Below are 26820 nucleotides of genomic sequence, written 5' to 3'. Positions count from 1 at the left end.
CCATCTCCGTCCGTCCGTCCGTCCTTCCGTCCGTCCGTCCGTCGCCGTCCGTCCGTCCATCCATCCATCCATCCATCATCCATCCATCCATCCATCCATCCATTCCATCCATCCATCCATCCATCCATCCATCCATCCATTCCATCCATCCTCCATCATCCATGATGGCGTATGTCGGGAAGAAATTTGTAAATTGCATCATGGGCCATAAGGGTAATTAGCTAAAACTTAATTGGTTAATTTTGTTAAGTAGTTAATATGCAATTTCATTTTCCTGTGCAAGTATGCCCGCTCATTCGTGTAGACGAGCTCATGACCTAGAATGTACTAGCTGGCCACAGGCCACCTTTGCAAATTTGTGACTGTTTCGCTGAAACGCCTTGTATATAGACGTCACTCTGTACCCGAAATGATGCCAGTACCGGAGTCACATCAAAATCAGGAATAAATAGAAAGTCTAGAAGTCATCGGCAGCAAGCGCTTATACTTGGACTCAAAGTACTTGAAAATAAAAAAAGAGTGCAGTTTGGCCGGGAAGGCAAAGCAGTATTAGTGATAGCGAAGTAGAAGATAATTACACGAAGGAAGATGCTTACCGTGTAAATCCGTGTAAGGATCGCACCCGAGTAAGGGCCGCACCCATAACTTGACAGCCAATATTAAAAAAAAAAAAAAGACATCCAACCGAGAAGCAATCGCGTTCCATGCGCTGATTCTGATCGGGCTCAACAGGGAATTGTCGCGCGCAGCGTACTTTCGCGCGTCGCTACTGGATGTCGAGAGGAGGTGATCAAGAAGGTTTACGGCGGATTTCATACTCGCAGTTGGAAAAATGAGGTCAAATGGCCCGGTCCCATGAAAGGTTCGTCATAATCGCGACAGAAAAGAGTCGTCCTTACACGAGTCTATACGTTAGTTATAGTGCCGATATAAATTGTAGTAAACATTCACCTAAAATTAAAAGAGTAAGCATAGTGGACATAGTAAGCACAGACCATGTAAACCTGTAAATACCTCACTGGATGACCTCGAGCACTCGCTTTCACAACGCAGGTATTGTGGAGAACGCCGGCAGCGGGAGGCGAACGGTTCGTACAGCCGCGCGATTCACCGCAACTCTGAAAATTAGATTCATCATCATTATCTGCCTATTTTTATGTCCACTATACTGACGGCCTCTGTGAGTGATCTGCGATGACCTCTGTCTCTTAACTCTGCAACACTAGGGGCGCAGAAAGCCAGCCGGCAAGGAAGACAGCGAACATGAAGTTAGCAGCCATCCCTGGTCGCCCTTTATCATTGCACCCACCAATGATTACCAACAATTAGATATGGCACGCGGGCCCCATAAGCGTCAGCCGCGCACAGTTACTCACAGCTACGGCAGGACTAGATGAGAAGATGTGTGCTCTCCTTCCCATCCGCGTTTGATTGCGTGTCCTACAGCTACCCCAACATTGAGCGCGTGGGAAGATAATGCCCATCAAGCCGCCATCCTTTTCGGCGCACTATTACGTGCGTTTCCCGCACCCACAGTATATGGGTCGCTCATTTATATGGCTTTTGGATTTAATGCGGAACATCACGACGACGACCACCGCGACAATTTTTCGCCAGACAGCTAGAAATAGAAAATTCTTAGCAGAGGGTATATATATATATATATATATATATATATATATATGGGTAGGTTTCGGACAGCTGGTCGGGCCCCAGCCCCCCCGGAAAAATTAAAACTTTCCGCCATGTGTATATGCATTTGAAACTTCGCAGATTGTAGGCCAGCGAATGCGCGCGATAGCCCAGCCGTATAGGGACTCGATACGTGCGCCCGGTGCGTCATGCACACGGCACGCTTGTCCGATTCGTTAGCCGCTCGAGTTCGCTGTAGCCGCGAGATGTATGCGTGCGAAACCTCTCTTTCTCTCTTATTTTTGATGGCCCGAGGAGCTCTGTCATGGGAGCCTGCTGGGTCCTCGCTTTTCGGGAATGTTGACCCAGAGTAACAAAATTGGAGCTGGCAAGCAGCAGATTATACGCAGCAAATGCTTGTCGATGCATCCCTGTATGTGTCCTATACCTATCATGCACCGAGTTTTTAAAAGAGATGGATTATTCTACTCGAGTAAGATCACGCACGTGTTGTTTAGAGACTTGTTGACACCACCATTATTTTTATTTCCTGACATCCACTTAGTTGATTAAAGGTAATTAGCTAACTAATTCGAGCCCTGTTTCGGTCATGAATCGCCACAGACGTGTGCTGGGACCAACTCCACAAAGCTTTTGGTTCGTAAATGTTCTTTGCCATTGGCTGGGCACCTTGGCTAATATATATTACAGTATAAGGATTGGCTATCAGGAAGCCCGTAAAGAAAGTTATGGAGTTCCCAAGCACTGTGGGAATGCGCTGTGGGAATGTTATGCGAATCATTTGGCGGTATATCTAGGGTTACCAACTGTCCCAAATTTAGTGGCACAGTCTCGATTTTCGAGTAAATGTCCCGAGTCCCGATTCGACCCAGCTGACATGGCCAAATGCCCCGACTTTTCCAGTTTTTTAAAATTAATTATATGGACACTCCAAGCGGATTTCTGCCATCAGCGTCGCCGTGAGGTTCCGTATTTAGACCAAGGGCGATAAAATCGTCGCCGCGCGCCGTATGCTGTATGCGCGAGGGTGAGCCGGTGATCGCAGCTCAATCTCGCCCGCGCGAAAGGGCGGAAAGCAGGCACGAAGCACGCCGTCTGCCGTCACGCGCAAGGCATCGATCACGCTGCGAGGCATCGAACACGCTGCGAGGCACCCAACGTTGCGAGAAACCGGGGGGAGGGCAGGGCGGGCTGGTATTCTACTTCGGCTGCAATTGCGCAGGTGGCGGCTGTGCGCGGTCACGCGGCCGTATCCTTGAGAGCGATTTGCGTTGAGGGCAGAGTCTAGGTGCGTCGGTGGCTCGTAGCTTTGTGTGTGCTGTGTGTTCTCGGCGCTCACTTTGCGTTGAAACGATAGACAACACGAAGGTCACTTCGTTCGCTGCTGCAGCCGCGTTTCCTCATGCCAGCGTTTTGGCAGCGAATGTCCGCGGTCATCGAGTGTGATGTGTTTATGTTTGCTGTGCGCGCTGACATCATGCTTGTTAATTTAGTTAGGAAGCGAACGTTTACAAGTTGATACGGCCGATAAAAGTACTATCCTTATTTCGTATGGCTCTCTGCTAATTTTCTATCGCAATCGATGCTTCGCCTTTCGGGCGAAACTGCGTCTTTTTCTATTTCGGCTGAACAACTATCAATAAACCAGATTTCCTTTAAAATGCCTGACAGCTCGGTTGCACATTTTTGTCTTTCGTCTCCTATTGCATTGTCAAAAAAATTCGGTCTTGTTTTTGTCGTCGTGCTGTATTTGGTAGCCTTGTTATTCAGGTAACTACTGCACCGTTCTCGTGGCAAATCGCGGCAGTGTAGGGCCAAGATATTGGCAGTGCGTCCATCCTCGGTGACTTTCATACGATTAATAATCGGCGACTTTATTACGATTAACAATCTCTGTTATGATTGGTGCGTGATTGTTGAGGATATGTTTTATAGGATCATTATTATGAAAAGCGGCAGATACTCTGTGACCCAAGTTGGCGTCATAGAGGTTCATTGAAGAGCAGCGCATACCCGGTGACACAGTGAAGCAAGTTGGCGTGAAAGAGCTTAAGCGCGGATATACATACATATATGCATCCACGCATGCATGCATGGATGCATTCTTGCAAGGGGCTAACGGCAAGACTTTCCGTGGGAACGGATCAAAGTTGAGGTTCCCAAGTCGCCAAGCGGTTGCGCAACCTTGGAGGCGTAATCCGGCGGAACGGTGCACCGTCAGGGGCGGGGTTTTGCGAACGTTTCGGCGATTGTGATTGGACGAGAACACCAACAGTTAATTCCCCTACGAGAGAAAGGGGAAAAAGGAAGGGCTTAAAAAGCGGACCTTCAGTGCTGTGAATGTGCTTGTTCGTGCTCGTACATTGAAAACTCTCAAAATGTAAATGCTGTAAATAAACCCTTTTTTGCTTCTCTTGGACGTCGCCCTGGACCTCTCGATCACTCGGCACCATGGTACCTCACCAACTACGTAAACTCGTAATGACCACTCGGACACGAGTCGCAACAACTGGTTGTTAACTGCGGTGAAATGGACCCGTCAGAAAACGCCAAACCCGAACACATTGCATAAAAGTTGAGTCACTTTAGCATACCCCAAAGAGGGCGAAGGCCAAAGCCTGCGCGCTCTAGAGACATTCATTAAATTATTTGACATTCTCATTCGAATGCGTTATTACTTCTTATTACTGGTTTTTTCTGACAAAATTAAGGGTCACTGGATTCGAGTCTCCTTATTGACGATACTTTAATTAACTGTGCCTTAAATAACCTCGCCCTAATTAACACCAAATGTGGTTGGTTCGAGTGCCTTAATTAACTCTATCATAATTAACTGTGCCTTATTTAACTTCGCCTTAACGCCAAAGGTGGTGGATTCGACTTCCACTTAAGCTCGAGGGTCGGACTCTTTGCGAAGGTCGTGGGTACGAGTGCCTGAATGAATTTATGTTATTTAACACGATGACGACGGTGACTCGCACACCATCAAAATTAATGCATGAGCGTTGCTTGCTTGACCCGCGCACCATGCTTGCTTGCTTACTCATAGCAGAAGACGACGACGGTGACCCGCAAACCACCATAATAGGTGACGCGTAAAGTGAGAAATCGCAGGGAATTGTGGGGCGCGCCGTCTGCTAGCAGTTTCCGGTTCGACGGACGACGCGGATATAGAGTGTACTAGAACTTCTAGTTCTAGTACACTCTATAACGGCATTTCTTGGTCAAAACTCGGGGTTCATTTCAAGTGGTACGTAGTTAGAAGTTCTTGCTTTTTTGTCAACAAGATGGGGAAATGGCCGTATCGCCGACATATTATGGCTGCGCATTATCTTTATCTGTATTCAAATAACTAAGGTGGGCCAGTTGGTTACGAGTATTATGTATGTATCTCACTGTGTCCCGTATAAATTTGCGCCATAAAACCATGTTTCATAATGCCTCTATATGTGCATGCGTGTACTGAAATAGTTATTATTGCTTGAGTCAATGTTAGAGAAAAAAAGTTGGTTTCGCCCGAAAGGCGAAGCATCAATTGCGATAGCAAATTACTAGAGAGCTATACAGAGTAAGGATAGTATAGTTTTATCGGCTGTATAAACTTGGACACATTCGCTTACTAACTGAATTAACAAGCATGGTGTCAGCGCGCACAAGCACTCGACGATCCCACTCCGACGACCGCAGACAACCGCTGTCAAAATGCTGGCATGAGCAAGCGCAGCGGCAGCAGCGAGCGAAGGTTCGTGGGGTCTATCGCTTCAACGAAAACTGAGCGGCGAAAGCACAGCGCATACAAAGCTATGAGCCGTCTGCAGATCGCTTTCAAGATACGGTGCGGGCGACCGGCCGCAGCCGCTAAAGTACAAGTGCGCAGTTGCGGGCAGAGAAGAAGACGCACCCCCTCCATCTCGCGTTGCCTTCTGACTTTCCTCCTTTCGCGTGCGAGACTGAGTCACCAGCTCCCCTTGCGCCGTTGGTGTGGCAGCACGATGTCGCCCTCCCTCCCTCTCTCCCTCCCACTCCCATTCTCCCACGGCCTTTCATGCGACGGTCGCATTTGCTCTCCGCCGTGCGTTCGCTCTCCGTGAAAGCACGCGTCGCTCGCGCGCTTTCACTCGCACATGCGGAGCGCAGCGACGATTTTATCGCCCTTCGACTTTACACGGAACCTCACGGCGACGACGACGGCAGAAATACGATTGGAGTGTCCATATAATTGCTATCGCAATAAAATAATGACGGTTGCTGGCTTGCCACGCAACGGTTCAAGCATATGGGGTGACACTGTCGCTCAAGAGCTTCGTGATTCTTCGAAATAAATACTTCAGTATTTCAGTTTTACTCTGGCTGCGGCTGCTAATGGGACGGCCGCGTACGGCCGCGCGGGCCCTATATATCTTGAAAGTGATCTGCAGTGGGTGCAGAGTCTATGCACGCCGAGGGCTGACGGCTTCGTATGCGCTGTGTTCTCGCCACTTAGTTCGCGCTGAAGCAAAGGGCAACACGAAGGGCAATTTACTCGCTGCTAGCTGCCGCTCTTTCTCACGCGAGCGCTTCGACAGCGAGTGTCCGCAGTCATCGAGTCAGATGTGTTGATGTTTGTTGGGCGGGGGTGACGCCATGCCTGTTAATCTAGTTCGTTAACGAATCTTTACAAGCTCACGCGGCCGATAAAGCTACTCTCATTACTTCGTATAGCTGTCTAATAATTTACCCTCGCAGTCGATGATTCGCCTTTCGGGTGAAACTGCGTCATTTTTTTTAAATTGACAGTACCACCTTCCCATTCCCACCTGCCGCACACGACCTTGCCAAGTTCACGTTCGCCATAACGTACGCCTCTCTATAGCGTCAGCACAGAGCCATCACAGCGCCGGTAACCGTAGCAGGCACTGTATCTAGACTTGCACTGGTGCATGGTGTCACTCTTACACCCCTGTTCCCTGTTTCTCCACTCTTCGCGCCTCCGCAGCCCAATGGAGAAGGCTTGGAATTGAGGAGGGGGAAGCCTCTCGGGGCCTTGCTGCGGAGCACGAAGCATCGTGATCTTGAGGAGAAAAGTGACTTCTGCAACCCCTGACGGAACGCGGCGGAGCGTCGTCAGGGAAGGAGGAGTAAAAGTGGAGAGAGGGGAAGAGACGAGTAACTTTCACGCTTCTTCGGGTATATATCTTCAGGTAGTTTTCGTATATCCAGGCATTTGGTGCTCCCTTGCATCCACAGCCGGTGCGCCCTACGAGTGCTGCGGCGTCGTGCGACGCGAGCGATACCGACGCTGACTGTCGACTTTGGTCGGTTCAGTGGCCGTTCCTGCTCAGCGCTCGCTCGACGCCTCCCCTCTCTGGTTTCTTTACGCGCTGGCTGCCTGGACTACGGATCATCTGTGTTGTTGCTTTAGTGTTGATGCAGTGTGTGTTCAGCACGTGTTCAGTCCTGCGCGTCCACGCTTGCACCAATTTACTAATGAGTTATGCTCCTGTCGCTGCTGAAGCGACAGCATTTAATTCGATAGCGCCCCAGTGTCGAGCACGCTCAGCTTGGAGAACGATGATGATGGGTATAGCCTGACGTGTAAGTGCGTGGCCACAGTGCATTCCGAAAATTGCAATTCTAGTGAATGAGATCTGCAAAGTCTAACACGAGGTAGAAAAATGTAATCTGTCAAAGTGTCAGCTTTCGTGGTCATTGCTTGTATTCTTTCTAGCTCTACACCGGTTTTCAAGGAGTGAAAAGAGAGGTATCGCATCTCAACTTGCTGGACTCAGGCAATGTCGTACTTGCTTTGCGGTGAATACCCTACATGTTGAAACAATGCCGACAAAGTCGGCGTTCACTTATCTTACGAAACACAGTATTAAAGTTGATGCCTGAAAAGTCGACCATTGGAATCAACCGCCATTGAAATTGCGATAGCAAATTAGTAGAGAGCTGTTCGGAGTAGGGATAGTAGGTTTATCGGCAGCATAAACTTGAACACATTCGTTTACTAACTGAATTAACAAGCGTGGTGTCAGCGCGCACAAGCAAGCATGAATAGATCACACTGAATGACCGCAGACGACTGTCAAAACGCTGGCAGCAAGCGCAGCCACCGCAGCGGGCGAAGGTTCGTGCGGTCTATCGCTTCAACAGAAACTGAGCGGCGAATGCACAGCGCATACAAAGGTCAGAGCCGTGTGGATATAAGAGACGGTGCGGGCGACCGCCACAGCCGGGCAAAGTACAAACGCAGTTGTTGGCAGAGTAGAAGCTGCCCCCCCCTCCCTCCCGCGCTGCCTTCCCGCTTTCTTGCTTTCGCGTGGGAGATTGAGTGGCCAGTTCCCCTTGCGTCCGGTTGCAAGATACGCATTTCGTGCCACAGCAAAGCGTCACCCGTCTCCCTCCCTCCCATACCCCCATGGCCTTTCGCGCGACGGTCGCGCTTGCTTTCCGCCGTGCGTTCGCTCTCTGTGATTGCGTGCGGGGGAATACGGCGAGCGGCAATGATTTTATCGCCCTTGGACTTTATACGGAACCTCACGGCAACGGCGACGCCGACGGCAGAAATCCGGTTGAAGTGTCCATATAATTGCTATCGCAATAATAAATATCTTGGGGAATCATTCCGTGTCGGCCCTTACACAGCTCATCGCCGCCTGATAAGTGCCACTGTACGTTCATTTTCTTTTTGTTCACCGATGGTTCAGTTGTGGAGGTGGTAGCCATGCCTCTGATACTTGTGCACAGCTGACTCAGCAACGGACGCTGCAAGGCCGTAGTTACATGAGTTTACCTTTAACGCTTGAATTTGAGCAGCCAACGGCTGAACAGCCGATTATGGTTTTGCTAAGCGCCTGCAACCGGGTAATCTTCGTGTGTGACAAAGCAGCACTGCAAGCGCATCAATAGGCTTCAACGGCGAAGCGGTGGCGGCGGTTGCGCTTCCTCGAACCGGAAACAGTGAGCAGACGGCGCATCCCAGAATCCCTCGCTCTTTAACGGGTAACCTATTGTTGTGTGAGCGTTTGCACATAGGTGAGAGACGATGCTGGGTCGGAGTCGTCATCGTGTTTACGATTTCACTTCAACGACACGGTTTTCGCTCAGGGACGTTGAAGGTCGACTGAACGATGAGACAGACATATAAGGCTTTCGTCTTATTAAACCAGTTTGCCCCATGTTTCCTCGTCGCATTTAGCGGTTTGAGGCGCTGTGTGACATTATATCGCCTTCGGGATCGGCCCAGGCCGTGACAGAACAGGTCGTAATGTTTCACTGCCCGAGTACAATAAAACAGTCTTCATGCCATGGTCGTCGCCGCCGTTGTCTACTACCTTCGTCATGCAGTCGCCTTGCCGTAGTCATCATACATACGCTCACGTCACACACAGACTTGCTGGCCTGATGATGCTGATGATGCATTATCAGACGAGGAATTATCTTACACGTACACATTGCATCATCTGGTAACACGCTGTGAAACCCCAAACGATGCTAAATAGCCAGCTACCTGCAAAATAATTCACATGCATTGATTCCCACAGTACGTGGGATCTGCGTAATTTTTTTACTGTTTTGTAAGTTCTGATCAAGTCGTCGTCTTCTCTTTTCTTTTTTGTACTGCTGTTTTTTTTTTAGAAATATGCTCTTTGTCGAGCATACTGTATTTTGCTATTCATAAGTTATGAGCTTCAAACAATGTTGCATACTTGCATTGCGTCATAGCCATATACAGGGTGTCCCAACTATCATACACCAAGATTTAAAAATATGCAAATGCCACGTAGCTGGACAGAACCAAGGTAATGCTGTTTGCCGTCGCTTGGAGATACTCAGTAAATTTTTAGGGGCGAAGCACCTTAGCGTCTAGGCTTGTCCGTCCGTCCACGTTGTCCGTGCTCACGGCCAACGTTGGCCGCGCCGTAGCCATAGCAACCAGGAGGGCGGAGGAGGGCGGCGCGGCGCGTGCGGTCTCCTTCTCGCTAGCTCCTAGCTCACCTCCCGAGAATCCCGACCCCCGCTTCTCTTCTCTCCGTGGCGCGCTCCCTCAATGCCCACGCAAAAGACGTCGAACGAGATCCCATACTAACGAAAGCAGACGTCCTTTGCTTTACCGAAATGTGGAACGCGAGACCGCACATCAATGGATTCTTCCCCGTCGTCTGCACAGAAGCAGAGCGTTCGGCGGGTGGTGTTGGGATGTACGTGAAATTGCCAGAGACCGCGGTGGATCTCGACCTACCAATAACGAGCCAATCTCACAACGGCGAACACGCTGCAATAAAACTATCCGACGGAACCGTCGTCATGACAGTGTACTTTGCCCCGAATCTCTCCCGAGGCAACGTAGAAAAGTACATCAATCTAGCCATGCGCGAATACGAAACAAAGTATAAGAACAACCCCTTCGTACTTGTCGGAGACTTCAACGTAGACATCACGGACAGTGACTGGCTTGTGCAGTATATGACGTCTCGATACGCTCTACGATGTATTTCGTATGACTGGAAACAACCAACAACCACCAGGGGCTAGATCCGATCGAAGAACCATTGTCTCTAGATTTCACGGACCGCAAAGCAGTGATAATGAAGGGAAAACGGAATCCAGAACTCAACACGGCATGCGAGTTATGACAAATAAAACATTGCGTTCTCACTCATTACACAGGCGTTGTCTATCATTTACATGCGCGAGTGGGCAATGTCACGGGTGATTTACTATAAGAACGATCCCCAGTGCTTCGCCCACTCGTCATGATTCACTTCGTGGAGATGCGTGGATTTTTTTGCATTCCGCCTAATTACATAATTAGTGTTAATTAATCAACTTCTCAAATATTATAATTCGATTAAAGAAGTCCGCGAATACATGCAAAGTGCCTCGAGCGGCAAGTCGCGTGGCAATTTTGCGTGTATTCGCGAGCTTCTTTTACGCTCGGAAAACAGTTTTATTTAGCACGTATTGAGCAACAGAAAGCTGTATCGGGAGTTTTAACAGCGAAGCTGTTTAAGCTATCTGTAAAACCGTGCTCGTCTATCGAAAAACATCGCTGAACGATGACGTCACCGCGCGTTGCCTAGCAACCACCTCGCGGAGCGGCGTGTGCTTCGCCTCCTCTCCGTGCCGTGCACTGTATTTGACATGGGACGTTAAGGAGAGGGAAGGAGAGCATGCGCGCGACGCGCGCTATGCTCGTGAGAGAGAAATAGAAAATGAGAGCGAGAGAGAGAGAGAGAGAGAGAGAGAGAGAAAGAAGTTGTAGCAGCTGGTGTCGTCACCGTCCGCGTTCGCGCCGAACGCGCGCGGTGTCCGTGATTAGTCCGTGACTGCAGCCGACGCCTCTGGCGGCGGCTCGGCAGGTTTCGACCAGCCACGCCCCGACAAGTGTGGAGGCGCAGCTTGGCCGTGACATCACCGGGGAGATAAAACTCGGAGCCGCCGCGGCGGCGGCATAACTCTCGTTGACTCTGTGGCGAGTACATGCAGCCTTGACATGGGACGACCAAAGAAGATCCGGACACCCGATGAAGCCGCTCATCTTGAAGCGCGTCGCGCGGCCAAGCGAGAATCTGCGCGTCGGCGGCTAACCGATTCGGAATACCGTGCCTAGCAGCACTTCGCATTTCCTAACAAAACTTAGCCAAGCCTAGTAAAACCTGGAAGAAGCTAGGTGGATCACCAGCTCCGCTGGTTACTCCAGCCTTGCACCACTATAGTGCAAGCTGCCCACGTTTTTTATGTTGCTCTACCATTTTCTCATTGCAACACTGTTGAACTAATTATAATATTTGAGAAGTTCATTAATTCATTAAGACTAATTATGTAATTGGAAGAATGCAAAATATAATCTGAGTATCTCCAAGCGACGGCAAGCAACATTACCTTGGTTCTGTCCAGCTACGTCGCTGTTGCATATTTTTAAATCTTGGCACATGATAATTGGGACACTCTGCATATATAAATATACTGCCGGAAAAAAAGTGGTGGGCGATATACCTGAGGTATATGACCAAAGCAAAGCGGTGTCTGTTATTTTAAAACACAGCTCTTGAGCCCGTTCCTACGTTGAACGTCGGCCTCGGCCTCAGCTTCGCCGTAACCGGCAGCACGAACGAGCGGAGCGCAGCGGCGGATAAAAGAAGGCGATAGCGAATAGAGCGCGAGGAGTAAAGCGGAGGAGGGGAGTATGACGTAAGGATGAGGAGGAAAGTGGAGTGCCACACTAGACGTACTGGATCCACGGCGGCGACCTACTACGAGATGGCGCCGTAGTAGCGTGCACCGTCACTCGGTCGCCGATGAAGCCATTACTAAGGCTTGCGGCGAGCGCGTCCACCGATACTATATATGGAAACAAAACGCTGGCGTGGGCTTCGGACCCATTGTGTATGCGCTACTTCGCCTGCGCCACCGCCGCTAGAGGATACGCTCCGCGCGAGCCACGCGTTCGCGTGCTCACACTTTCTTTCTGAACAATGAGCGACACAACCGGTGGAATTCAAGACACCCAAAAGAGCTGCGCTCAAATTTCGCATTAGGGAGTATCGTCATCGAGGGTGAAGTTTTTGAAGGGTACTCCTACTAAAAGATTAGTCAGTGTGTCAGTCTAGGCTCTGTTTACACGCCATTTTTCATGCGGTATGTCCGGAGGTTTCGGCATACTATGGTTTCTCAAGAAGCCTTTGGGCCGCAAGCATTCTCCGTTAGGAAGACGTGGCACGTAAAACCCCATAATTCAAATTTTTTATGAAGACACTTTCTAACGTGCCTCTCGTACTTAGCCTATGGAGTTGTAGCAATGGAGTCCATGTTCAGAATACTAGGAGAGCGTTGCCAAGTTTGGCACGACGCAACGTTAGCTGCTCCGTATATATTTCGCTCCTACAGCGTGCGACTCACAGACGGCTGCAGCGAAAGTCCAACGCTTGCCGCGCGAGCCTGCCGGGCTAGCAAAAGTGGCAGTACCTAATTTCTTTTACTACCGCCACCTCCCTGATGGGCAGATCACATCGCTATCGAACGCAAGCGAGGGTTTTCAATCCGTATAAGATAAGACAATGCCTCTGTCAGCGTAGCGGCACCGCTAATGCAACTAGTGATCGAACAAAAAATTATATTCTGCGGTTTTACGTGAAAAAACCACGATATTATTATGAGGCGCACCGTAGTGGGGGACTCCGGATTAATTTGGACCACCTGGGGCTCTTTAACATGCTCCAAATGCACGGTACACGGACGTTTTCGCATTTCGCTCCCATCGAACTGCTCAGGTGATCGAAGACTATGGCATGACGTTGGATGAGAACCTGGAGCCGAGCGTGCGGCTGAGCGCCATTTCGGGCGCACTGTGCGGCGCCCTGGGCGCGTTCCTGGGCAGCCCTCTCCAGCTGATCAAGTGCCAGCTTCAGACGCGCGCATCGCCCCAGATCGCCGTCGGTTATCAGCACCACTACCCCTCGAGCTTGGAGGCATTCCGTACGATCTACCGCACGCACGGCCTGAGGAGGGGACTATGGCGCTCTGCGCAGGCCAACGTCCTCCGGCTTTCCATCGGCTCCGCCATCCAGATGGGCGCCTACGTGCAGGTTTGCTGTATTTTCTTCCAAGCTTTCTTTTCCCCCTTATCCACTTCAACTATAGTATTCCGTGACACTTTGGGGTGAAGACGCTGGTAGAACACAACGACGGAGCTCTCTTAGCACGAGTCTGTGGGCTACATCGTTTGGGATGCACACTGTTCATTGAACAGAAACGGGGAACACTGAACAAGCACACGAGACACATGCGCCCGTGGTGTGTGTTTTTACGTTCTCGCGCCCCTGAATGACGGTCCTGCGCTGCAGACAAATAGAACGATGCTATCGCTCTTATAATTTTCATTGTATTCACAATTAATTAATTAATTAATTTATTTATTTATTTCAACATACTGCTGCCCCTTCATTGTAAAGATGTAAACGGATAAACAATGAAAAATCAATTGTTAAAAATATATAAACGTTTTTACCAGATGATAAAGCTATATCCAGGTATAATTAAGGAGTACCAGGTAAAGCATTCCAGTGTTCTATGGGTAAAAAAAAAAGAAGCTCTATTTAAACGCCTCGGTGCGGGATTGAAAAGGAGACGTATTCAACCCATGATGGTGTCTAGTGGATGTAGGTCTAGCGGGCGTGATGTAGTTGCTGAGTAGAGGAAATCGGGATGAGTTAAGAGAGCTCGTTTTTTATTTAGCAGTATTTTGTTGCGTACTGCAGCTCTAGTGCCCTGAATTCATGACTGCATGCCGTTGCTTTGCGGAAGTTCAGTTGATTTAAAGAGACTTACTTTTATGAAATACAAAATTTTCGATTTACTTAAGTGCTGATTCTAGAGAGCCTATTGCTTTGAAAACCTCGAAGCAACGAAGTGAACTCAACGTCTCGCCCCATTTAACCAACTTTTAAGAGCAAATATGAGTCAAAATAGTAATAGGAAACCTGTTGCGTTCGAAGGGAATCGAAATTTATTCCCCTGTTGCACAATAAACACTGTGCCAATACCGGTTAGGGCGGGCCGTTTTAATGCGAATAGAATTATTGAAATTGTCAGCCTACTTTTCTTTCCAAATATATAACCGTTTTCGTGGACCGATCCCCAAAATAGCGCAGTCAGAAAATGTGCACCGATCCTGTAGGTAGTGCAGTCTGAATATGTGGGCCTAATCTTGTTCACGACGCTCTTCAATAAAATAATAATAAAAAAACACCTTTCTTTTTCTTGTCGCCCCCACGTGATCTATATGCGACCATGGATTAGACCATGGGATCAACCGACTTTTCATCAAACCGTCTTTGGGATCAGCCCAGTTTACTATTGCACCATCTCCAGGACCACCCGATCTTACTCGGCAAGGAGCCGACAGAGAAGATGCGCCAAACCCTGCAGGAAAAATAGCGTAGCAAGTTTCGCTTTGATAAACAAATTATTCATTTGTCGAAGGCATGTATTTGCTTCACTGAGTATGCACTGAGGCCGCTAAATATAAAGCACTATTCCATTAGGAGGTCGGTGTAGACGCCTATGAGCCGACATGTTCGTGTTTTATGGAAAAAATTAAATAAGCATCGTATATACATCGCATATACATATACAGAGACAGGAAGAGAGCGGTGTGGATCAGAGAACAAACGGGTATAGCCGATATTCTAGTTGACATTAAGCGGAAGAAATGAAGCTGGGCAAGCCATGTAATGCGTAGGATGGATAACCGATGGACCATTAGGGCTACAGAATGGATACCAAGAGAAGAGAAGCGCAGTCGAGGTCGGCAAAAAACCAGATGGGGTGATGAAGTTAGGAAATTTGCAGGCGCAAGTTGGAATACGCTAGCGCAAGACAGGGGTAATTGGAGATCGCAGGGAGAGGCCTTCGTCCTGCAGTGGACATAAAATATAGGCTGCTGATGATGATGATACATCCACAAATATATCCGTCTAGAAACAGACGACCGACGCGCCAAACAGCGGCGAAGAGGCGAAGCAAGCGTTGCATTAAAAATTTTCGTGCCGCCGATTTTCGGGAAAACGCGTGCATGCTGCATTCGGAAAGAGAAAATCGCTTAGGTATTGTGTAGAACTGCGAACTGTTTTCTTTCACATGTGCATTATCTTGAATAAAACAAAGACGAAAACGTCACAGTTTCCCCCGACAGGCGAAGCATCGATTGCGATAGCAAATTATTAACCAGGTATACGAAGTCAGTCGTTTTATTAGCTGCATAAACTGCTGTAAACATTCATTTACTAACTAAATTAACGCTAACTACAAGTTAACGAGCACGTTGTCACGCTCGCACAGGCAAACACGAACACATCTCACTCAGTGACCGCGGACGCTCGCTGTCAGAACGCTGGCGTTCGAATTCCCCTTTGTGTGGCCTCTCGCTTCAACGCGAACTAGGCACGCGCAAACACAGCGCACACGAAGCCATCAGCTATCTCGGGGCGCCTAGCCTTCGGAGCCACCGCACGTTACATCCAAGATAGGGCGCGTGCGGCCGCACTCAACCGCTGCAGCTGGAGTAGAAGAGGAGATGCGCACAAACCCCCTCCTAGCGCGCGCGCATCCATTCGCCCCCCCCCCCCCCTTCCCTTGAGCGCGTGCGAGTGCGAGAAGACAGCGCCGCATCAAGCCACCATCCTTCTCGGCTACCCTCACAAGCTTTCGCTCTCACATACAGCATACGGCGTGCGGTCGCGTATACCGAACATCACGGCGACGACGGAAATTAAAAAAAAATTTAAATTAAATTATGGGGTTTTACGGGCCAAAACCACGACCTGATTATGAGGCACGCCGTAGTGGGGACTCCGGAAATTTGGACCACCTGGGGTTCTTTAAAGTGCACCTAAATCTAAGTACACAGGTGTTTTCGCATTTCGCCCCCATCGAAATGCGGCCGCCGTGGCGGGGCGTGGCGGGGATTCGATCCCGCGACCTCGTGCTCAGTGACGGAAATTCACCTGGAGTGTCCATATAATTACTATCGCATTAAAATGAAGCTTGCCTACGTACATCAGTGACGTACTATGATAGCGCCACATACGGCTTTCTTGCGCCGGTGTTATCAGCCATCGCCCTTGCCCACAGATGTGTTTAAAAGCAGCTGCCACTGCCTTGATGCTGGTACTGCGGGCACTTGCAACCTGACGTTACAGTCGCCAGATGGCAGCCAGACCAAGGGCCAGGTAAAATCCCTATATAAGAAAAGTACCGCCATCTACTCTTTCCTCCGCCGCCTCCTCTCCTAAAGCGCTTGCTTTTTTATTGCGATAGCAATTATATGGACACTTCCACCGGATTTCTGCCGTTGGCGTCGCCGTCGTCGTCGCCGTCGCCGTGAGGTTCCGTATAGATAAAATCTTCGCCGCGCGCCGTATGCCCGAGCGGAAGCGTGCGGGGACGAACGCTGTCACGGAGAGCGAACGCATTCAATCTTCCACGCGCAAGCAAGGAAGCGGGAAGCGAGAGCCGGAGAGAGCGGGGGGGGGGGGGGGGGGCGCATTTCTACTCTGCCAACAACCGCGCTCGTCGCTCGCTCGCACCGTCTTTTATCTCCACACGGCTCTGACCTTTATGCGCTGTGCATTCGCCGCTAAGTTTCCGTTGAAGCGATAGACCGCTGCGGCGTATATGCGCTTGCTGCCAGCGTTTTGACAGTCGTTGTCTGCAGTCATTCAGTGTGATCTATTCATGTTTGTTTGGGCGCGCTCACACCACCGTTAGTAATAGTCGGGCCACATTTTCCAACGTACGCTACACATGCAATGCTGCCCGGATCGGCAGTGCAGCGCTACAGGTGTGTCCCTTCGCACGCGCTGCCCACGGGCAGCGCTTCTCATCAACACCACCGTTTCACACGCGCCTTCTCGTGGTCATCGAGGCTCTCTTCATGTCGGTCTACTTACGCCGCAGCACACCTGCTTACTTAATGAGCTCATGTTTACTACAATTCATATTGCTACCAAAGCCGCTCACCTTACTTCGTATGACATTGCTGTGTTGCTATCGCATTCATTGCTTCGCCCTTAGGGCGAAACTGTGACAATTTTTTTCTTTACCTTTTGCTTGCGAAAGCCAAGTCGACGGTGGCGCACCTGGAAAGTCCACGTTGAAGCTTTCAGGCCGGGCGCGCGCTGCCGCCGCCGCCGGTGACTGCGGTTGCGCAGAGGACTTTCAACATGGCTCTGAGGCGGAAAAAAAGAAAATATAAAGAAGTGAAAAGCGCGCGCTATCATCGTCCAATCGGAGATACGGGAGAGAGAGAAGCGGCGTTTATCAAAGGATGGCGGTACCTTTCTTATATAGGGACTTTAGGGCCAGGCTGCTGCCCAGTTGCTTTATCATGCAATAAAGGCATGCTATTCTGACGGTCTGACTTCCGGGACGCTGCGGGTGTCAACCTCGGCAAAGCGCCATACTATACGTACTATGTTGGCATGTCGGAATTTGTGCATTCAAGGATCTTCGTGGCGCCCCGTGCGGCTGCGTTAGTCCTTGTCCCCCGCTTTTTGCGTGCTTTTGCGGGTTTGTTTCAGGCTCGAAAATAACCTTTATGTAGCACGTATAAAGCAGCAGAAAGATGGATCGGGAAGATTTCTTTATGGCCTAGAATTTTTGATTGACAATCTTGCTCTGATTATAATATTTGTGAAGTAACTAATGATTACTAATTAATTATGTAATTAGCAAAATATAAAAATTTGTCTGACTTGCTCCAAGTGACAACAAACAACGTTAACTTGGTTCTGAGCTACGTGACACTTGCATATATTTTTTAAATTTTGGCACAAAGGCCGTGGGGCACCCGTGGCCGTTAATATCAAACAAAAAAGTGATTTGTACAAAAAGGTCATTTAAAGTTCTTAAGGTTGACAGAACGATAAGCATTTAGTGCAGACACTGAGCAGAACTGGTAGACATCGTGCGACATCTTTAGCGGGATGAGTGTAGGTCTAGGACGAATACAACTTTTCAGGCGTTCGATAACGGTACATGTTCCATACTGGCTTTCTCTAGGGCGTTCGCGCAAACGCCCCGCATGATAAGCAAGAATTAACGTCCTCTAAGCGCTATAGAGAGCGCCTACAATAACATAAATTCACCATGGGACTTGTTAATAGCCGAGCACCGCCACACAAAGTCCCCTCTTCATGTTGCTTTATCGAGTTGTCGCTGTGTGCGCTTTGCCGTGGAAAATTTCCGCGAAACCCCAATCGTGTGGCAGAAGCAAGAGTAGTGAAATGGTACAGCACAACGTGCAACGCGCGTATCGGACAGAGCAACCAGTGCGTTACTGTGCCTGAACACAGCAAATGCCCTGAGCACAATTAGTGTCCTCCACCGCGACGCAGCGTCAGCGATGGTCTGTGTAGACAGTGCGCACTGACTCTGTGCGCAGTGAACAGTTGAGCAGACCGTGCGTGTACAGATGAGTGAGCCAATGAGATCTCTGTGACGAGCCACGTAGGTGTTCCCGAGACCACACTAGATTGCACTAGAATAGGAGGGTGGGTTCGAGCAGCACGCCGCGCTCTGTGCCGAATTGACGAAACAGGGGTCGCCTATCCTCGTAGAATTCCACCAAGCATGGGCTGAACCTGCGGTCCAACCGGCTCGGAACGGTTCCTCCAAAACATTCCGGTTTGGGTTCGGTTTCAAGATGATGGAAAAAATATCGCTTCCGTTTTGGTTCAGCTGAAAATAACTGTTCAGCTGCGGTTTCCGGTTCACTTCCGGCTCGATTCGACCCCCTGGGCGTCAGCGCAGTGTGACGGGCGCCAAAATTACTAGTGGTCCCTTATGCTACAACTAAGACGACTTGAAGGCGAAAGCCCGAGCGCCGCTAACTCAATGACACGACGACCATTTTTCTGTTGAGCCATCTTCACTCCGAACCCATATTTTGCCAACTCAATTTGGCAAGTCATCCTTATTTCACCAAACTCGGTCCGTGATTCAGCGCTTATTTTTGCTGAGTCATATTGTTACGTGTAGCTGATGCCCAATGCTATATTCACAATTTATTTACAGGGAAGCTAACGGAGGCCAAAATGGCAACGCTATATCAAGCGGGAACCCGTCGTCTTCCTTCTCCTCAGTGCAGCCACACTGTGGCGGCTGTTCTGTATGATCACCCCCGGCAGTAGAAGCACCGTCCCGGTGCTTAAGCTACACATCCGCAAGGAAAGGTGTGCGGTATGGCTCTAGTCTCGTCACGTGAACGATGTCACTTGCAGCTGACGATTACGCTGAGAGGTCGGCGGGGATGATTTCACACGCGACATCGGTCACTTGTCGCACCACAATATTATGCAGTAATTTTCGCAAGTCATCCTTTATTCACCAAACTCGGACCGTCACTGAGCACTTTTTTGCTCAGTCATCATCACTCTGAAACCACAATTTGCAGCCATTTTTGCAAGTCATCATTTTTTTTGCAAGTCACCCTTCCTATGATTCACTAAACGCGAACCGTCTCTCAGCACTTTTTTTTTCGCTGAATCGCTCTCACTTCGACACTCAAATCTCAGCATATAATTTTTTGAAAGTCACTCCCCCACTCCATAACCCCTTCATTAACTCTTCATCATCTTGATTCCACCTATCACCACTTGATCAACCTTCATTCCCTCTTAATTCACTCTCTTTACTCTTCATTTTCTTAGCTCACTCTATCTCATCACTATCTTTCGATTGACTCCTATCACCCAACTAAACCAGTCGCACGGCAATTGTGCGTGTATTCGCGGGCTTCTTTCACACTCGGAAAAACACTTTTATGTAGCACGTATTGAGCAACAGAAAGCTGTATCGGGAGTTTTTCATGTTGCTCTACGATCTTCTCATTGACACTTTGATAATTAGGACAATACTTCTCGAGTTAGATAATTAATTACAATCACCTAATTAGATCTCAGTAACGAAAAAAATTACTGGCGGCTACTCCACTGTACTGGAAACAATACGCACTAGGTTCGCTTCGCGTAACGTCGTTCTTCTTTTTTTTTAAAAATCGTGCTGCGTGATAGCTGGGACACCCTGTATAAACTTCGTATATACGGGGTGATCATTTTTAAGTTTTCGGGACTTTTTAAGTGTCTCCTGTTGCAGATAACATTATTCTAGTGCTTCAACTGGATTATTCGGAGAGGTAGATAATTGCACGATAAATCGAAACACATATTCAACTATTTAACAAAATCACTAATTAGCTTCTCAATTAATTACTTAACGGCACATATTGCAATTTACGAATTGTAGCTGCTGAGTTTGCCAGGCGTATTCACTTGGAATGAATTTCCAGAATGGACACCAGTTTGGAGATATGCGCCATAAGCTCGCCGTAAAAATGTACTGTTGTTCCATCTCCTTTTTTTTTTTTTTTAACAAAACGCTCTTTTATGCATTGAAGCACAAACGTAACTGGAACGCCCATGTATTTCATCCCACACTTTTGAGAAATAATATCCCCGAACTGGTGTCATTCTGGAAATTAACTCCAAGTGAATTCTAACACAAGGCTGAGTGAGCACGCGTACAACATACGAATCAAGACCGAGAGAGCGATGGCCATCCACTGCAAGACCTGCGTTTGCACGCTGAATTTTAAAAACTACCAATATGATAATTCCTTTAAAGTACCCTTATGCGCGTTTGTTGTTCGAAACACAAGGAATTCTTTTAAAAGGCAATAATTGTGTCAGTACACCGTGTAACTAGCCTAACCAGAAAAGAAATCGCATATCTTAGCAGTTCTTATATTGCCTTAGTGAATAGACCATTCCAATGGCGTATTGACAAGATCATTTTAAATGCGAAGCATTTCTTTGCGAACATTTGCTACTTTGGCAGTATCTATCTATCTATCTATCTATCTATCTATCTATCTATCTATCTATCTATCTATCTATCTATCTATCTATCTATCTATCTATCTATCTATCTATCTATCTATCTATCTATCTATCTATCTATCTATCTATCTATCTATCTATCTATCTATCTATCTATCTATCTATCTATCTATCTATCTATCTATCTATCTATCTAAAGAGAGATTATTGGTATGCAAGCTGCCCACGCCCAAGCCATAGGAAGCTCAACGGTCACCATAATGACAACAGGTCCTCTTGAACTACGTGCCTCACCATGAAATGTTCGCAAGTTTACCAGATAGACGGGTGTGAGCCCTAGCAGGAAAGCAGCAGATTATAGTTTTCGGTATCGTGCCGAGCGGGAATGCTAAAATCTGACATACAAGCTTACTTGCTTTTAAGGGCGTTTTATGACGATCGGATAAGTAACATGTTGAGTCCGAACTTGTTTCTTTTCCAGTCATTATAGTCATGACGACCAGAACAGAAACACTGTAGCAAGCTCCTACTTGCTAATGCACAAACTCTGTCATCTGCTCTTTGCAAATCAGCTTGACGGGCATTACCACCAAGTATCACATGCTCCCTCACAACGATAATTTGTTACATGAAAATGCTAAGAATTTTAAAACGATCAAAAGCAATCAATGCAATTTTAATGCAAGTTTAAAGAAATGATACTTCATGTTCACTGAAATTGTAGTGGTCACTCTTCATTTCATTATTTTATTTTATTGCGATAGCAATTATATGGACACTTCAACCGGATTTCTGCCGTCGGCGTCGCCGTCGCCGTCGCCGTGAGGTTCTCTATAGATAAATCTTCGCCGCGCGCCGTATGCCCGAGCGGAAGCGTGCGGGGACGCGCGCTATCACGGAGAGCGAACGCATTCAATCTCCCACGCGCAAGCAAGGAAGCGGGAAGCCAGCGCCGGAGGGAGCGCGGGGGGGGGGGGGGGGGGCGCACTTCTGCTCTGCCAACAACCGCACTCGTCGCTCGCTCGCTCGCTCGCTCGCTCGCCCGCACCGTCTCTTATCTCCCCACGGCTCTGACCTTTATGCGCCGTGCATTCGCCGCTCTGTTTCCGTTGAGGCGATAGACTGCACGTACCTTCGCCCGCGGCGGCGTATGTGCTTGCTGCCAGCGTTTTGACAGTCGTTGTCTGCAGTCATTCAGTGTGATCTGTTCATGTTTGTTTGTGCGCGCTCACAACACGCTTGTTGATTCATTAGTAATGGTCGGGCCACATTTTCCAACGCACGCTACACATGCAATGCTGCCCGGATGGGCAGTGCAGCATTACAGGTGTGTCCCTTCGCACGCGCTGCCCACGGGAAGCGCTTCTCATCAACACCACCGTTTCATACGCGCCTTCTCGTGGTCATCGAGTCTCTCTTCATGTCGGTCTACTTACGCCGCAGCACACCTGCTTACTTAATCAGCTCATGTTTACTACAATTCATATTGCTACCAAAGCCGCTCACCTTACTTCGTATGACATTGCTGTGTTGCTATCGCATTCATTGCTTCGCCCTTAGGGCGAAACTGTGACATTTTTTTATTTAAAGTACCCTCAGGGCCACATGGCATTAAAGAGGGGAGTGGTTACAAAGAAGTAGAGTAAAACAAACAAGTGCAGTGAGGTATGGTAATGTAATAATTCTCCTGATTATACAATGTTAGCTAATGTTTTGCAAAAAGTTTGTTATCAATGATGGCTACGATACTTGGTGGTTCCATTTCTGATATGTATGGGAGATTAAAGATTGAAAGAAATACTTCGTGTTACATGAATCAATTCCTACCTTACTGCGATGATCGACGCGGTTTGAAATGTACTGAGGCCGCAGTATGAAGTCGTCATGAAGTGTGGAGTGATGGAAAATTTTATGAAAAACCAAAAGACGGGCGACTTTGCAGCGATTAGCTAGTGGAATAAGTGCTAGGTTAGTTTTCATTGAGGTTATACTCGCCGTACGGTAAAAATTAGAAAGAATGAAACGAGTAGAGTTATTTTGTACTAGTTCAAGCGAAGTAATAAGATCAATGCGACTGGGATCCCATATTGCAGATGCATGATTCAAGTTTCGAGCGCATTATAGTCTTCTAAAGCTGTAGTTTTAAAGTAGACTGTGCTTTGGAAAAGTTGCACCGTAAGTACCCGAGCTATTTATGAGACATGACAAAGCCTAAGGAAACGTTGTTAACATGGTAAGTGCTAAAATTAGGATTAAATCTGGACATGCGCATTAATTTACGTTTGTTAACTACAAAAGGCTCATGTACAGTTTGCATGAAATCAATAACTCGGCTAACCCTGCACTGTAAGAGATAGCTAGGAAAGGCAAACTCACACAACCAGCCGATTTCGCACTTCAAAAACGTGAGAAATCTCTAAAAACAATTTTTCTTTCTCTTCAAACAGCAGATGACAAATCTGAGCACAGTGTGCTCCCAAAAAGATTTTCAAATATGCTCGCAGAATAAGCTCAGCTTAATATTCAGTGAATCAACAGTCGACGAGCAAGGGAAGCCTCAGCGTGGGAACTTGTCTTCATCTCGGCCCTCACAAATATGTTTGCTTGTTGAAACGTTGGCTCTAGGCTGAGGCCTCCCTTGCTCACCTCTGTTCGTCGAACGTAGACAACATACGTATAGTGTGAAACACGTCAAGCAGCACTGAACGCAATACAATTAAGTACGAGGGTAGCTCAGCATAAATATCGCGGTCTGAAGCTTCGTTCTCCCTGTTTTAGCGGCACGCCGAACACGATGAGAAAACTACGCTGGATTTCAGCCTTGGATATTCCATTAAATAGATGGTTATCTGTGTTTCTGTATGTTGTAAACTCAGTGACGGACAACATTAAGTCTACCTGACCTGTACGAAAATTGTGAGCATGTACTGCTTCATTGACCACAATAAACAATGCAAGCTTACTTGTTTGAAGTGTTTTATTGCCAGTTGAGGCCTCTCGCTCACCTGGCAACATAATAAAGATATCTGCACTCATGTTAGAGTACTGTAAACACGAATAGCGCCCCGAAAGCGGTAACAGAAATTGGAGGACGCTTAAGCTTCGCCTCTAAGAGTGGAACGCGATAGCGTTATCGGGACCCGTTCGCATCACATTTTTCTTTGAGTCGGTTTCACTGCAACACAGAACCTGGGAAAGCCAGCTTACGAAGGCCAAGCTTACACCGATCCCCTTAAAGTCGGCTTCACTTTTAAACAGAAATGCATTGCCGGGAAGACGTTTTTCCAGGGGCAATATAAGTCGTTTCATATTAAAATGTGAAGGCCCTAGGACCTTTTTTATTATTTTATTAATTGTTTGCTATTGCCCCGACGCGCGCGCGTGTCCAAAGCGCATTAGGCAGGCAAAGTCCCAATTTGACCTGCCGAGGATGCGAGCGCCAGTCTGGATAAGATTTTCGCAAGTAGCATACTCGAGCGCGCCGCTGTTGGTATGGTAGAAATGCTGGCAAAAGGGGTTTGTGTTTGAGTTTCCTCGTAACATAATTATGTTTTCTCGTACATTCAAATAACAGTCCGACGCCACCATGTCTGTAGGTTGTGGTTAAGCCGTACTTTACCATTTTTCTGACGGATTTCACTGTGAGAAATTCAATTTTTCTTCACTAACACTTTGCACCACACGGAGGGCTTGCGCGGTTGGGGTGGTTCGGGAGGATTTTCTCCGCCACGGACGCTGACATCCACGTCGACGCCGGATTTTCTGCGACACGGGGCCCTTAACGCTGTCGCGTTAAAACGCCCAAAACCAGCGGGCTAGCAGCAGGACGATCCCCACCAGCCGCTCGGCCATATTGATCACTACGTAATGATGATGATATTAGTTTTGATTTTGCCAGCGACATCTCTCGGTCGCATACTTTAGTTCACGATGCCACCACTACTCTTATTTCCGTTGCACTGTGGAAGGTACAGTTTCGCCTTTTCTAGTTTTATAAAGAAGTTTCCCTTCTTTTATAGTTTTATATTTTTTTATAAAGTTTATATAGGCGCTTTGTGATATAGCGGTACGTTTCTTTAAAGCTACCAGCTGTCCGAGTTCAGGATGTAACGGTTGCACCCCGATGTGCGCGCGCTGTTGCGCAGGCTAAGCGGAAGCTGTCGCACTTCGATGCCAACGGGTTCCACCACTTCATCACCTCCATGGCTGCGGCGGTCTACTCGAGCATCGCGGCTGCACCTGCTGTCTCCATGCTGGACATGATCAAGACGCGCATGTACTTGCAGCCGGTGGACAGGCGCGGCCGCGGCATCTACTACGCTAGCGTGCTTGACTGCATTCGCAAGATATACATGATGGAAGGCGCTGCGGGCTACAGTCGCGGCATGCTCGTCGCTTTCTTCTACTCCATAGTCAACTCGTCCATCACGCTGCTTTCGTGGGATGAGCTTAAGCGGCTGCGCGTCGAGTCTCGCGAACATCACGAGCTCGTTGTCGAGATTATCTACCAGAGGGGCCAATGAATGGCGCCATATTTTGGCGGCGTGCCTGCTTGTTAGTATACGCCCGGCATGTATGCACAATCAATTGTTTGAAATAAATGACGATTCACAGCCTTATTCGGCCGGCTGGAGGGTTTACCAGCATTTCGCTCTCATATAGTTGTTCATACGTGAGCTGTTCCCGATATCGATGTGTAGCTACTGATTGTGATTATATCGTTTTAGAGCGCAGCTCTTAGGTGCCCCTTCCTGCGGCGAGCGTCGGCGTCCGCGTAACCGAGCGAACGAGCACAGCGAAAGGTGAAAGCGAACGCTGAGCGCAGCGGGCGGTGAAAGACGCGAGGAGGAAAGCGGAGGAGGAGGGCGCAGTGGAACCATGATGCGGAAAGCGGAGGAGGAGTGTATGGCGAAAGGGTGAGAAGAAAAGCGTAGTGCGGAGCATGCCGCCAGAGTAGCGCACGTCGTCTGGGAGGTCTGTCGGCGGCGGCTGCTGTGAATCGCGCCCACGCGTCACCCACGCGCTGGCTCTCGCGATCTCCAGATTAGCGAGGCAGTCGCGCCACACTTCCCTCCGTTTGCGACGTGCCACACGAGACAGATTGTCCGCGCCAGTCAATATATCGCGAAATGAAAACACGTAAAGAGCTGCGCTCAAATTTCGCATTAGGAGTATCGAATCGTCGGTGAATTTTTTTTCTCTCTCTCTCTCTCTCGCTACTCATTACTTCTGTGTCCTGTGTCAAAGGTCGTGCTCGATGGCCGTTGAGATCGCTTACACCGACTTCGTTTCTTTTTCTTCGGAAAACATCGATAAAGAAACATGGTAATTCATTGTCTGTCTGTGTCCAGTTTCAAAAAGTGCACCCACGCACACACCACACGCACGCACACACGCACACACACACACACACACACACACACACACACACACACACACACACACACACACACACACACACACACACACACACACACACACACACACACACACACACACACACACGCACACACGCACGCACGCACGCACGCACGCACACACACATGCACCACACGCACGCACACACAGGCGCGCATGGCGTTCAGCGTGGAGGTAAAACAAACTGCTCCGTTCCACCCATACAGCGCTTTGTTTCCATTTACGGTATCGTTGGACACGCTCGCCGCATGCCATCGGTGAACGGACGACAGCGCGCTCCTCTGGCGTCATCTTGTAGCGGTCGTCGCAAGGCTTGCGCGGCACTGCGCTTAACTTCTCACGCTGCCCTCCGCGTTCGCTTTCATCT

General features: G+C 48.5%; 1 protein-coding gene across 1 annotated transcript; it reads left to right on the top strand.

Moving 5' to 3' along the window:
- Positions 1-12926: 12926 nt before the first annotated feature.
- LOC119436861 (solute carrier family 25 member 34-like) lies at positions 12927-25558 on the top strand. The gene is made up of 3 exons (XM_049659984.1): positions 12927-13223; positions 16251-16367; positions 25181-25558. Exons 1-3 carry the CDS (start codon positions 12927-12929, stop codon positions 25556-25558), a joined length of 792 nt encoding a protein of 263 aa, XP_049515941.1.
- Positions 25559-26820: the final 1262 nt, after the last annotated feature.

Source organism: Dermacentor silvarum, chromosome 1, assembly GCF_013339745.2.
Source record: "Dermacentor silvarum isolate Dsil-2018 chromosome 1, BIME_Dsil_1.4, whole genome shotgun sequence".
Lineage (NCBI taxonomy): Eukaryota > Metazoa > Arthropoda > Arachnida > Ixodida > Ixodidae > Dermacentor > Dermacentor silvarum.
The sequence above is the reverse complement of the archived record's forward strand: the minus strand, read 5'-3'. Positions and strand labels throughout refer to the sequence as shown.

Coding starts and splice junctions, on each gene's coding strand:
- LOC119436861 (XM_049659984.1), top strand. CDS start 12,927: ATGACGTTGGATGAGAACCTGGAGCCGAGCGTGCGGCTGAGCGCCATT. Junction 13,224..16,250: donor AGATGGGCGCCTACGTGCAG/GTTTGCTGTATT, acceptor CGGTGTTATCAG/CCATCGCCCTTGCCCACAGA. Junction 16,368..25,180: donor GCAGCCAGACCAAGGGCCAG/GTAAAATCCCTA, acceptor GCTGTTGCGCAG/GCTAAGCGGAAGCTGTCGCA.